The sequence below is a fragment of the Apteryx mantelli genome, chromosome 2, assembly GCF_036417845.1.
Source record: "Apteryx mantelli isolate bAptMan1 chromosome 2, bAptMan1.hap1, whole genome shotgun sequence".
In the NCBI taxonomy this organism is placed as follows: domain Eukaryota; kingdom Metazoa; phylum Chordata; class Aves; order Apterygiformes; family Apterygidae; genus Apteryx; species Apteryx mantelli.
Genome location: NC_089979.1, coordinates 122,858,853 through 122,872,213, shown reverse-complemented (window position 1 = coordinate 122,872,213; position 13,361 = coordinate 122,858,853). Strand labels below are relative to the sequence as shown.

The 13,361-nt window shown below is 35.3% G+C and overlaps 1 protein-coding gene across 3 annotated transcripts in view; it reads right to left on the bottom strand.

The window, feature by feature from the left end:
• Positions 1–306: 306 nt before the first annotated feature.
• Positions 307–13,361, bottom strand: part of ABHD5 (abhydrolase domain containing 5, lysophosphatidic acid acyltransferase) — a 33,478-nt gene continuing 20,423 nt past the window's right edge. For all 3 annotated transcript variants that reach the window (XM_067291445.1, XM_067291446.1, XM_067291447.1), the window contains 5 exons: positions 12,753–13,125; positions 9,332–9,486; positions 5,725–5,836; positions 4,911–5,097; positions 307–2,549 (listed from right to left, as the gene is read on the bottom strand). In XM_067291445.1, the coding sequence (XP_067147546.1) occupies positions 2,460–2,549; positions 4,911–5,097; positions 5,725–5,836; positions 9,332–9,486; positions 12,753–13,125 (917 nt within the window). In that variant the 3' untranslated portion in view covers positions 307–2,459. The remainder of the gene's footprint in view (positions 2,550–4,910; positions 5,098–5,724; positions 5,837–9,331; positions 9,487–12,752; positions 13,126–13,361) is intronic.

Here is a 13,361-nt window from a genome sequence, read left to right as displayed (position 1 = left end):
TGTTGCACACAACAGGATATTCAAAATTCCACCTTGACCTTCATGAGAGTATCTACTACGGCTTCGAAGACAACCAATTTACACTTTCTCTGTATGTACAGTCAGGGTTCTGAACGTGCAGCCGCTTGTTGACAAATGTTTACCTTCTTAGTTAAATACAAGAAATTTTAAGAACATTGAGGCATTTGAAAACAAGCCTTACTATATTTTTAACATATTTTTGAATTGTTTAGCACAACTTATTAATTACTTTTGACTTCCAGAGCTTAATCACAGATTATTACAAAAGCAACATTAAATCAAACAAAAATTTAAGACTTTTTTTATTGTGCAAAACTTAAGCAATAAGTTTTATTAGTACAACGAGCTGAAAAAGCAGGGGATATTCAAAAGAATATTCACATTCAGTGTGCAATTTTTATCCCTACCTACATCTTTTGATGTGGAATTTGGAATTCCCATCAGTAAGTGCTATCTGAAAATACCAAGTTTGTTTTGTCTGTTATTATTTGGAAGAGACTCGGAATATGTTTTTAGGTTAGGTTTTTACACACAGGTAAATGAGTTATTTAAGCTTATTAATGCAAATTAGACATTGATAAGGGTGAAAAAATATATACTGACAGCATCAGTGTAAATGGTGGCATGACTGATAATTTATAGCTTATACTAAACATAATTGATACTCTGATTTTCCATTTTGAATGCAAGATTTTAGCAAATAACACAGATTTAAAAAAAATCTGGCACCTGCTATTTGAAAATGTAACTGAATTCAATAAATTATTTTAATTAAATTATTTAACTTGTTAGGTATTAAGTGCTACCAGTCAAGGCAGTCACAAAGACTGTTTGATGTTTACATAGCACCATATATGAAACATCTCCTTGAGGGAGAGAGATTATGCTCAGGCTGGAACGTAATCAGAATATTTTCTGAACATTTTAGGTATCTTTGCCTTTCATGTCATAAATATGTGCAACAAATCATTAATTTGAACAAAAATGCACAGAATTCCACTCAAGCCTTAAAATGGTGCTATTGTTAATTAAAATCCTTTATGTATATAAAAGTATCAAGAACTCTGCAGTAGTCAATTCAACATTCAAAAGCAGATCAATAGTTTCATGTAAACTTGTTTTTAAAAAACAAACCACCACATAATTTGGCTTTAAAGTGACAAAGTATTTTGCTTAATATAATTTACTAAGCATGCGAAGAACTAACATCAAATCTACACTTTCAAAGAGATGCAGAGACTGGATTAGCTCTAATTTCAAAATATTCAATTAAAATATATAACTGCATAAAGCACCTCCAAAACATGTAATTATAAGTTGTTACAGTGGTATTGTTTATTCCAGTAATAATAATCCTTCCTATAAGGAGGCTGCATGTTAACTAAAATACACTATTCTGTTGTAGTTCCCAATTAGAGAACATCAGTATTCTCCCCCTCCCCACAAAATTTATTAAAAAGCAGACTAGGTTTTCTATTGAAAGAAAAAGGGAGTTATACTCACTATCCAGATGGCCATTTCCTAGCATTAATCCAAATCTTGTCAACTTATCTACAATTGTTAGGTTTAGGTTAGCAACATATCTTGCAGTAATTATATGGTGTTAAAAATAGATAGAGTAACTAACAAGCCATCTTCTGTATTTTAAAATCCCTGAAATCTACAAATCAAAGTATTTCTGGAAGCACGAATGTCAGTGACATCACTGACTCTTAGAAACTGAGGCTTCAATGAAAGTTACACACAAGGAAGAAAATGCCTTCAGATAAATGGAAATAACATCCAACTGCAGAAAGATTTCCTAATATCAAGCCCTGATTCCTTACAAACTAACACATTTCAGTGACAAACATTGTGCATTATTTTGGCCTTGTCTCTACCCCAAAATCAGCTTCACAAGCTGTTTTAACTCCAACAGGAAAAGAAACCCCAAATCTTAAAATATGGTATATGGAGTTCTGCAATCCAAAAATAAAGTATGTATGAGCAATTTCATATTCTTGCTATGAAACATCAACTAGAAAATATGAACATTTATAAAGAAACCAAATTGCATTTTATGCATTATATCTATATTGATATAGTTCTCTGTGTCAGTGGAGAATGCAACATCTTTATAACATTCAGTGTATGCAAAATTCAATTACAATTTGAAGAAAATTCCAGTTTAAAAAAGTTGTATGTAATTTCATATATGACAGGCCAAGACCTAAAGACAAATCTCAAACAAACCTGTACTGTACAAAGTTTGCTTAAAATCACCCTATCCCCCCAAAAGGCACTAAGTGGTTTAAGTGTGCAAATAACTTCTTAGAAGAAATAGTGTGCAAACAGAGCCTGTTCCATGAGCTCTGCATTCTTTAGTAATTTTCTACAGAGTATTGCTATGACATGTTACCTATAGTAAGAATTTCTAAAGAGAACACAGTCAAACACAGTCAGTCCACAGAATTGCAGATATCCTTCACTCTTTGATTGAAGTCTTCAGGTTGATCAGCATACACATAATGACCTGCACCAAGGATAGCCTGGAGGATGAAGGTAGAGAAAGAGGTCAAAAGGAGAAGAATGTAAAATATATATATATTACTGGGATATGTGAAGAATATCCCCACAACAAACTGAGTTTTACACATTATCAATTTGATACATTATTATTTGAAAGGAAAAACTTCGAAATTGAACTATCTATTGCATCCAGTCTGTTAATGAAGTTACCACAGTTGCTGCCAGGAGATAGTATCATGCAACCTAAAAAAACAATGGTCTAAACTTAAGGAAAAATGAAAGTTTATTTCACCTGTTGAAGGACTTTGTTACATAGGAAAAGAGGATAAAACCACTGCTTGTTCAATTACACACCTTGTTGAAAGTAAGATTTAAGTGGACAGAAGTCACTGCAAAACAAAAGAACACTTTACATATCAAGCTTTCAGTTAGCCTTCATCCCCTTCATTCTCCACTCAAAAAAATCTGCAAAGTGGCTCTTTACTTCCATAAGTGTTTGTACGAAAAAGAACATTTGATCATTTGTATTCCCTTATTAAAAGAATGATATGGAAAAGACTAAAAGGTACTAGGGTAAATGAGTAAGAACTTAGAGGCTTAAATTGCTGAGGATTTTCTAGACTTATGGAAGCAGATTTCAATCCTCTGAGTTAACTACTACTTTAAACAGGGAAAAGTCAAATCCAAATGATGCAGTATATGGGAGGGGAAAAAAAAATCACGTTTGTGAGCCTTTTCTGACCTAGATTATTTCAACAAAACCATGTAATAAAATGGCTTAAGTAACCACACATATGGGTGGTTAAAGCATTTCTGCAATTTATCACTCTCCGCCAAAACTGTTATGAAGCAAGTCACCATCATACTGTATGGTAAAGGTGCTTGACCTATTTTCTTCTAATGTTACAACCAATCCAAGATTTATTTGCATTCAAATCTACTTTTCCCCTCCCCCACCATTAAAACATTCCCTCTTAAGTCTCTAAAATGAAACACATTGCCTTAAATAGAAGTATAGCTATGTTAGCATGTTAAAAAAAGAAAACTTCAAGTAAAATTTAGTTAGAAATAAACATACACAATAAACCCCTCAAAATCTCTGTTCACTTTACCAAGGTTGGCAAAGGCAATGGTAAAAGAACAGTCCATGTGTCAGCCTTACGAGAGCCCTTTCATTCCTTTGTTTTTCTGAATATCTTTCAATGTCCCTGTAATTTTCTCCACCCCAACTACCTTTTAGAATCTGCACTTGGCTTGACAAAATTTTAACCTGAATTACGCTAAAACATTACATTATCTACTGTGCCTTCTAAAAACCACTGACCAGACTGGAAAAACTTGCCTGCCTGACATATGCTTATCCTAATAAGCTATTGTATACTTCTTAATAGTGATTTTTTGTTAAAACTTATTCTGTGGTTAAGCAGTAAAATGATGCTTTCAGTTCTGGATGTCAGCATTTATGAAAGGTATTCGTGCTCTTTAATACATGTAAACAGTTCCATAACAACATCATTTCTCAAATTTTACTTGAATGACTTGTCCAACTGTACTGTAGACATCACACACTGTAAAATTCCGTCCACTTAGGACTCGACATCAGTAAGAAGACAGCTGGCATATTCTAGCATTTTATCACCTCATAAGACTGTAACATATATACATATCCAATTATCGTGGCTGACTAATGTGAGAATGCGTGAAGAATACTTCAATATTTATTTGTTTTTAAAGAAACCAAACAAAAAATGCAGTGTGTGCACATCTGCAGCAAGTTACAAGTGCACGTATTTTAAATGATAATGCCATACCTCTAAACGGTGATGTACTTGCTAGAAAGACAAAACCGAGTATTTTTGTAATGATTCAAAGAAAAGTGCTTTCAAGAACATCAGCACCAGGCACAAACCACTCTCTTATCAGAGAAACAAAAGCATTATACAAACGGATTGCGACAATTTATAATGAGAGCCTCCTGACCATTTCATACATGGATGTTGAAGATAAGAAAGCTGTTGTTTAAAGCAAACAAAAAAAATGCCTGAATACTCACCAATGATCACAAAAACTATTAGTATTAGCATATTGTAGAGCAAAAACTTTTGTAGAGAAAAAAAATGACCTTGCTCATAGACCTAATTCAGCTTCTCATGGTAAAATAAGTTTCATTCTTACTCAGGGAGCTCGTACATTTTTGTTCCGGTTTTCTTTGAGCTAACACTTACTTTCTCTTTTTCTGTTACAGAAATCAGAAATTTTTATCCAAGGCTTTAAATCAAAGGGCCATCGTTCCCACAACTAGTATGAAAAATACAGAAGATGGATATAATTAAAACAAATCCACACAGATAAACCAAAAAATGTCTTAAAAGTCAACTTACTATTGTCTTCACATATGAATTTGGTCTCAGAGACTGGATAGTGCTGCCAGAATTGCCATCTATACATGAACGTGCCCCATAGACCACAGTGATCGGAATGTCTTGATCCATGTGTGAAATCCGTTTCAGCATTGGCCTTTTTGCCCATCCATAAGGAATAGTCATATTCTTGAAAGCAGTTTCACCACTTAGCCATTCAAAAAGGGTAAAAAAAAGAATAAAAAAAAAATCTTCTCCAATGTCTCTGCCCCCTTCTCTTCTCCCTTCCCCATACCTTGAACTACCTTTAAATTGGCGTATCTGTGCCTTTTGGTAACACACACAAAAAATGCAATAATAAATGAAGCTGGGATTTTTGACAATTAAAATCATGAGTTTTCAAGGTTTGCATGTAATTTTCAACATAAATGGTGTATGTTTTTACAGTACTGAGTACTAACACTTAAAAGCATGAGCTGACATATTTTTAAGGTTTTAAAGAAAGTCTTTACAAATTAAACTAGGATAACATCCTCTGGACTAAAAATTAGTGCCCAAGCTCTCTGTCAAAGTTAAAACACAAGTAGCTTGAAAAAAACAAAATTAAGATAGCTTCTACATTTATCAATTTCTGAAATTCAGAAAAAGTGCAATCCTCTTTTTCTTCTTTTTAATAATAAATTAATAATTAATAAATGTTACAGTTTATATTAATAAAATAAATGTTACAGTAAAAAAAAATAGCATGCACACTGTTACCATGACCATTGGAGGGAGCAGCACGCACTCAGTAAATGAGAGACATTTCAAAACACACTGGGAAACTCATACTCACCTGGGTGTCTGTACATTGCAGTGATAGATATACTCAGTCACAGTGTTATCATCAAACATTGATGAATATTTTCGCTTGAAATCTGGCCTTAAACGCTGTACAAGGCTTAATCCTGTTAAACAGAAAACAGTATTATAGGAAGAGCTGGTATAGACAACTTTATCAGGTTGCCTAATGCTTTTCATTACAATCCCCCAAACATACTCCCTTGAAGCTTGTGGCATTTGGCGATTTCTAAACAACGTTTTGCTTCATCACTTGCACGTCTTAGGAAAACATGATGGCCAAACACGATTGCACCAAACAGGAACTAAACGTAAATATTCTAAATGATTTTATGCTGCATTGAAACGTGGCAATTCAAACCCTGCTGAACACGCTTGGGGAACGTTTGCGAAGGGCCACTTCAGCAATAGAAGAAACATGCAAAGGGGATGAGCAAATGGGCTAAGCAGATTTTTTTTTCACCAGTTTAGTTTTACATGATACCAACGCTTCCCTCCCCATTGCTCTGGCAGCACTAGGTGAGACAAAAGCATCTCATCTTTCAGAACTGAAAGGCACCGTTGAAAAAAATGGGTTGTTTTTCCTTCTTAGATATGTCTATACTCCTCTTTTATAGAACAGTCTTCTTCTGAAGGTAGTTCATCTCACTAGCATTTAGTTGAAAGAACATAAGTCTACGCTGAAGAACTGGTGTAGAAACCTTGGTATGAGTACAGGACATAAGAAATGGTATAAATGAAGAGATTTAACTTAGGAAAGCTCTTCTCCCCATGCTCTCTTCACAACCAAAGTTAAGCTCCTGCTCTGAATCACTTTCTCAAGAAATGCATGTCTTCTAATTGACCAGGCAGATCTTAGGGACAAGAGTCTCAGCAAAGGCTAATTTTAGTCTATGAATATTATTCATGTCTTACTGAAGATGTAGCCTCACAGCTTACCACTTAAACTTATCAGCTGAAAATACTGTTGTTAATCTATGCAATTATGATGATGTCACTTCTTCCTACCTGTTCCAGGCCAAAGGCCTGTGGCTATTTATGTAGACCTTGTCACAGTGATCTATGCTTTTGTAACCTTGAGATTAGACTATTGCAACATGCCTTATGTATGCTTCAAATCAATTTAGAAACTGAACACAGTACAAGAGGAAACAATTGCCTTATGAAACGGAGGTTTAAGTCATGAGGTGATGAAGATTTTGCAAACATTCTGCAATTTGTTCTATTGCCTGTATTTTCTCTGGAGAGCTCAATTGTTCGATTTTTGTCTTTTTTTTGTTTTGTTTTGTTTTGCTTTGGACCATAAATGTTGCAGCTGGCCTTGAATAAGAATGCCTGTGAGAGACGAATTCTGTGTCCTTCCCACTACCAGTATAGAAGCCACAGTATGTCCATTTCCAGTAACTAGGGACTGAAAGTCTCCCCATTTTAGAATTCACTTTCCATTTTGCTAAAAAGCAAATGAAAAAGTGTTTTGATCTGTGGGTCAAATTGGAAAACTGTTCTCTTTCCCTGGAAATTTACAGGGAGAGAATGAAAGAAGGAGTCAAGATACCCTGGAATGAATTCTGGAATGAAATCATACTGATTTATCCTTAATGTTTATTGAAGACACCCTCAATTGTTTGGCTGATGTTTCCTGTAGTGTCTAGGGAAACTCTAAAAGACATATTGACATTAAAGACTAAGTTCTACAGAAGGATGTGGTCACAGTGATATTAGTGGTGCCATGAGTAATTTTAAGCATTCAGCTCTAGCAATGGAATTCACAAATCCAAACTAAGCATCTAGAACCCCTACACTGTGAGCTTACTGGCTGACTGGTCCGGTGAAGGAAAACAAGTAAATCAGCTAATTGGAAACTATTTAAAGAAAAAGATTTCTCTCAAATTCTGTCTCTCTCCCAGGTTCAGGTAACTGTCTGCTGGTCTGAATAAATATGCACGTGATACCACCATGATACTCCAAGAAATCTGTCCCCACTTTAATGCCTAACATATAACTTTGAACACAAGCAGCTGGCCCCATAGTGAGGACCAGACAGCTATGCCAGCCCAGCAGAGTGAGCATATGAGCATGAAGAGGGAAACTTGGGTTTGGTTCAGTGCCTTTAACGAGCTGGGTTCGACGCCTGTTCGTGCCTATCTCCCAGGACACTGTCTTAAACTTGCACTTCTCTATCTGTGAACTAGGCCTCATCTGTCAAGAATTCCATGCTATGTCAGTGTCGAAAAACTTTTTGAAAAACTGAAGTGAGAAATGGATGGAAAAGGATGAAAAATAATGCCCTCAACATCAACCTACAGGAAAGGCTAGGTTTGGGATACCTGTGCAAAACAGAGCCTGATTCTGCAGCCTGGCTATGACTGCATTTACTTGGTAAGGGAAGCAACTTCAGCTTTGAACTCTTCCATGTGAACTGATTTATGCACGCATTTGTTATTGGATAAAATGCATAAATCAGTATTTACCAATGAATATGCTTCAAGTTGTTTTGTTAACCAAATCAGAAAGCACTTTACTTAAAAATAATTTGTTTGTACAAAATATGTTGCTTGTCTGAAGAGCTAATTAATTTTGTCATGCTTCTGAAAACAATCAAATATATCAGCTTATTAAAATATATATTTCATACAAAAATAATTAAGAAACAGACGTGGTTTAAATATAAACAAAGACTAGAAGTGCCACTAGTTTCTTTTTAAACTGAACACTAAAAATGAGGGAAAGGTGAATGATAGCAACTGAAAATATTTCAAGAAAAGAAGTGATAAGCAAAAAGTTATTTATAACTTGTAAGAGGTCTAAAGAATACCTTTTTCCAAGCCTCCCCAACAGATACCCCTGTAATACAAGGAGTAATAAACAGATAACCTCTTTCCCTCAAGAAGGAACACACATAATTAGTTTAAGAATTGGCATGAATCTTTATGTTTTTAACCGTGCCCTCCTTCCCACTCTCCATACAAACGAAAACCTTACTATTTCTGGTCACCTGTACTTATTTCTAGGATTAGGGTAAATATAGAGTTTATCTAACTTCCCTTCAGTGCTGTTGAAGAGATGTAGAAATACAAAGAAGGGCAAGACTGCCACCGTAATGCAGGACACAGCTGAGAGGAAAACAGCAGACAGAAAAAAAAAAAAAACAGTGTCAGCTTAATTTCTCTAAACCCAGGCCAAAGACAAATTTATGAGAGATGGTATTCTAACATTATCCTAATTTGGAAATGCTGTTTGTCAATCAAACTGCAAATAGAAAGGAAACTAAATGGACTGTGACTGGAGGCAACTAGAAAAAAAACAAACAACTGTTCACACTGATACGTCTTTGTCAGGCCTCCCCAACAGATATCCACATAATCTATCTCACTATAACTGTAGCCTACAATAAATGCTATAAATTATCATATTAGTATTTCTAACAGAAAGATCTTGCCCTCTTGTCCTGAAGTGTTTTTTTTTCTCAAGCCCTCACACCTCTTCCTCCAATTCTTTTCTCTGTGGGTGGTAAGAGCTTGCAACAAACCTTATGTTAATGTCATATCTGCCCCATGTTTACATCCACAGAAAAACAGTATTTAAGAGTAGCTAACACTCACCAAAGGGTCCTGCTATCCTCAGCCCAGCTAATGGATTAAACGGACTCAATATAGCTCCCAGTGCTTTGATCCAGATTGGAATTGGTCTTTCTTGTTCAGCATTGTCAGGCCTCTCTGGAAAACCCCATGGCTCCACTAAGATAAGGTGCTTTACCCTGTTGGCAGAAAAGGTTCAGAGGTTTAGACGTTCATTTTTCTTCGGCTGAGAAAGATGGCAACTTGCTATCTGTGTATTATGCAACCTGTTTAGTCACTTCTATCATACTGGCCTATTACCTAATATCCGATTCATCAATGATTTTGCTTTTGAATGCTACTTAAGGAGAGGCAGAATGCAAAGCTCATTGCCAATATTTGTATTCTGTTGTGCTGCAAACACAATTGCAGGTAACCATATTTAAAAACACCAGAAACTGAATTTGCAATTCAAAAAGAGTATCAAAATTGGAAAAAAGAGTATGATTTAAGAAAAATGGAAGTTCATGTCAAAAAGAGAAACTCAGTATTCAATAGATGCCTACTGTCACACACATTTGAAAAAAAAGATTAGTCTTGCTTCTGTCTTTAAAAATGGCCTATTCCATGTACTCAGTCAACATTGGCAGCAGCAGCAGTTTGAGACAAAAGAGAATGGTATCTATTTCATTTAAAGCAAACTTTTTGAAGTCTTTCTTTTCCAAGCTATATAAGCTTTCTGTTCTAAGAAGGGATGCAAATTTATCTAAAAAATTATCTTATCAAAGTAAAATCTGAAGTGAGATGATTGATTGATTTAATTCACAACAGAAGCTTTAGAGATACAATTTATAGAATTATCATTCAAAGGAATCTCAGCACAGAAAGCACAGCAGGAGTCTCCAGCACAAGCAACTATCAATCATTTCATTCTTTGAGTCCCCTTCAAGCAAAAAATTTATTTCATCTTGGTGGATTGGAATCATCCTTTTCTATTTAATCCCATAATACACTTACTCTAAGAGGCCTGTACTAGACACTGCTGATTTCTGAAAAAGTGACTCTTCGCTACAGTTTTGCATATTTAAGGTGATTTTGCGTATGGTACAGCTTCATTATCTTTACTTTTTTCTTCATGACCTCCTTCTCTTTCAAAGCCATGAGATTAGATATTAAATATAGCAGAGTTGTCTTAGTGTCTAAAACGATTTCAGAAGCGATTCTGAAGGCTATTTCTGGACTACAATCGTCTGGGAAACCAAAAATCAGCACTTGAAATGAAGGGTTGAAAAGGATTAAGCTTGCAAAGATGTTTCTTAGCTGTCAGTTCAGCCACAAATGTATTTGCACACAGCAGCATACAAGAATGGGAACAGAGGACAGGGTGGAATTTAGCTGTATAAAAGAAGCAGGAGAGACTGGAAGGCTAAGGAGCGCAAGCAATGAGAAGCGGTTCAGGACTACTAAACATTCTATGCACAAACTATAGCATTAAACGTAAAACAACATATACATAAATGAAAACAGAGTAAGTTCTTTTCAGGTTTGGTTTCTTAATATTGTCCTTCCTGTTTTGCATTCCTCCTTATGGTAATCAAGCCTAAAAGATGATCAAGGAGAACGGGAAGCTCACCATGAGAAATACTTCCAAAAGTAATAGTCCAGAGGTTGCATTATTTGAAAATCATGGTTCCCCACCAACTCCCCAAGAATCTTCTACATTGGAAGTTTTTTGGACTAATCTCAGATTATGATGTATGATGATGTTCCATGCACAATTTTAGTACTACATAGTAAATTAACAGATCATCTAGGCTTGGAGAAACACATCTACTCTCCTAACAATATGTATTGAGAATCCCTTAAGCTTCGAATGCATTGTTAGATAATCTTGTTGAAGGCTGCCCTATATTTATCACTTGATCCAATACTGTCTTAAGACCCTACCAGTAAGTGTGCTAATTTGAAAGAGTGTTGGCTTAATTTCAGAGAAACAATATTAGTAATGTGAAAGCACAAACTAAAACCCTCACAAATTAGTTAAACCCCAACTTAAGCACAAGGAAGCCTGAAAACACAGAAGTGTCACCTTCAATCTAAATCAGATGACAGAAACAATATCCTATCCCACAGGGGCCATCTATAAATACTCCGGAAGAAAGAGCAAGCAACTTTTGTAGTGACTCCTACAGGAAACTAATTCCAGTTAGCTAGTTGTTGTACACCCAAAAGGATAAGAAGTTTATATCCCCAAAGCACAGGACAGCATTTCTTGAATTGCACTTCGCTGGAATTCTGGATTTAGACACACACCTACTTTCAAACATCATTTCCAGCAGTATGTGCCAGCTGTCACCCATTTGGAAAGAAACAGCCATTGTTTTAGGAAAAAATGGTTTATGAATTTATTTTAAAATCTCCAAATCAGAGAGAAAGATATGTATATAGTGTAAATTAACAGTATATAAAAGAATAAGGTATTTGTTCTGTATAGTATACAATCTGCCATGAGATTTGGAAAGCTAGACTTATATTCACACTTCTAGCCCAACTCAATAATCATGTACTAGAAAAAATAAATCACATCAGAAATCTGATGTGTCTTAAAATATGTTCTTTGGTATTGATAATTTTTTTTCCATTCTGATGCATACAGAGGGATAAAAGAGTAGTTAATAAGAACTGTATATAAAAATTTCTTGTTTGATTACACTGGAAGCAGGAGTCCATTAAACTTATCTAGACAAAAACAATGTCCTTTCTTTATGTAGAAGGACCTCAGCTGGTGGGATCCTAGCTCATCAGAGGCTATATAACCAGGCTATGTTAAAAAAGAGGCAAGTTATCAGTTTAGAGAAAAAAATGGATTAGCTGTTGACCATGATGTGTCTGCAGAAAATGCTGATGGATACAATTACAGCACTGCTGCAGCTGGATTGTTTTCCAGCAAAGAAATATGAAGTGGCATACAGACAATTTAAATCAAGCAGTTGCCAAAATTATTTTTATATAATCATGCTGGCACCAGGCTGACTGCCAGCATATAGGCATGAATTCCCTCGGGGGATCAGGTTCCTCAGTTGCATTGTTATCCAGGATAATGGGAAGTTTGGCAGAAATAGGCCTCTTTTCCCTTGACAAACCTAAGTTTGATCAGAGATGCCATGAAACATTAACACGTAAATATGATCTTTTCTATTTAGCCTTACAGCATGGCAAGGTAATGTTGAAAATCAACAAGGTACAGAAAAGTACACTTGAAACATTTCTAATATATCTATATTTCTAGTCACCTGGGAACAAAACCCATGATTAATACTTCAGGCTTAAAACTCAGTATTAAGTTTCTTTTAATCAACACAGTCATCTACTTAATCTATAAAGAACCTGATCAAATTAATTCTGTGGTAAAAATCACTAGTCAAATACAGAAAAGGAATTCCTTCATTCCTTTATTTTCACATACCTTGATGGGTACTTTAATGAGTAAGCAGCAGCCAGGAATCCACCTAGGTTGTGTCCAAGTAAAATCATTTTTTCTAACCCCACCTCCCTTCTCCATTCTTCTATGGATTCCACAAACTGATTTTCTGCTTCCTGAGCATCATTGTCAAAGTGTGGTCTACTGCTACGTCCAAATCCCAAGAGGTCAAAAGCATGAACGGTCCTGTTTTCACAGAGATCTTCAAAATTGAGAGCCCACAGTCCAATACCTCCTCCAAATCCATGAAGAAGAACGAGCGGGGTTTTATGTGAAAGGTCCGGAGAGAATGTCAGTGTCCATATTTTATTTCCATTAGATAGGTACACATACCGTTTATTGTATGTGCTTGCAATACCTGAAGAAAAAGGGGGAAAAAATTGATGTTGCTAGATGTGACTGATAAAATATAAAGTACATTCTATGGAAACCAATGTTTGAAATAGGAGATCCCTTTCAAAACAAAGATCCTAGGATCAAATATCACAAACAAGGTAACACTGAAAATCTATTTCTAAACCTGTTTATTTCATCACAGTGCAGAAGCCACATTTAAAAACTTCTAAAATTATTTTTAATGGAAATCTACAGAAA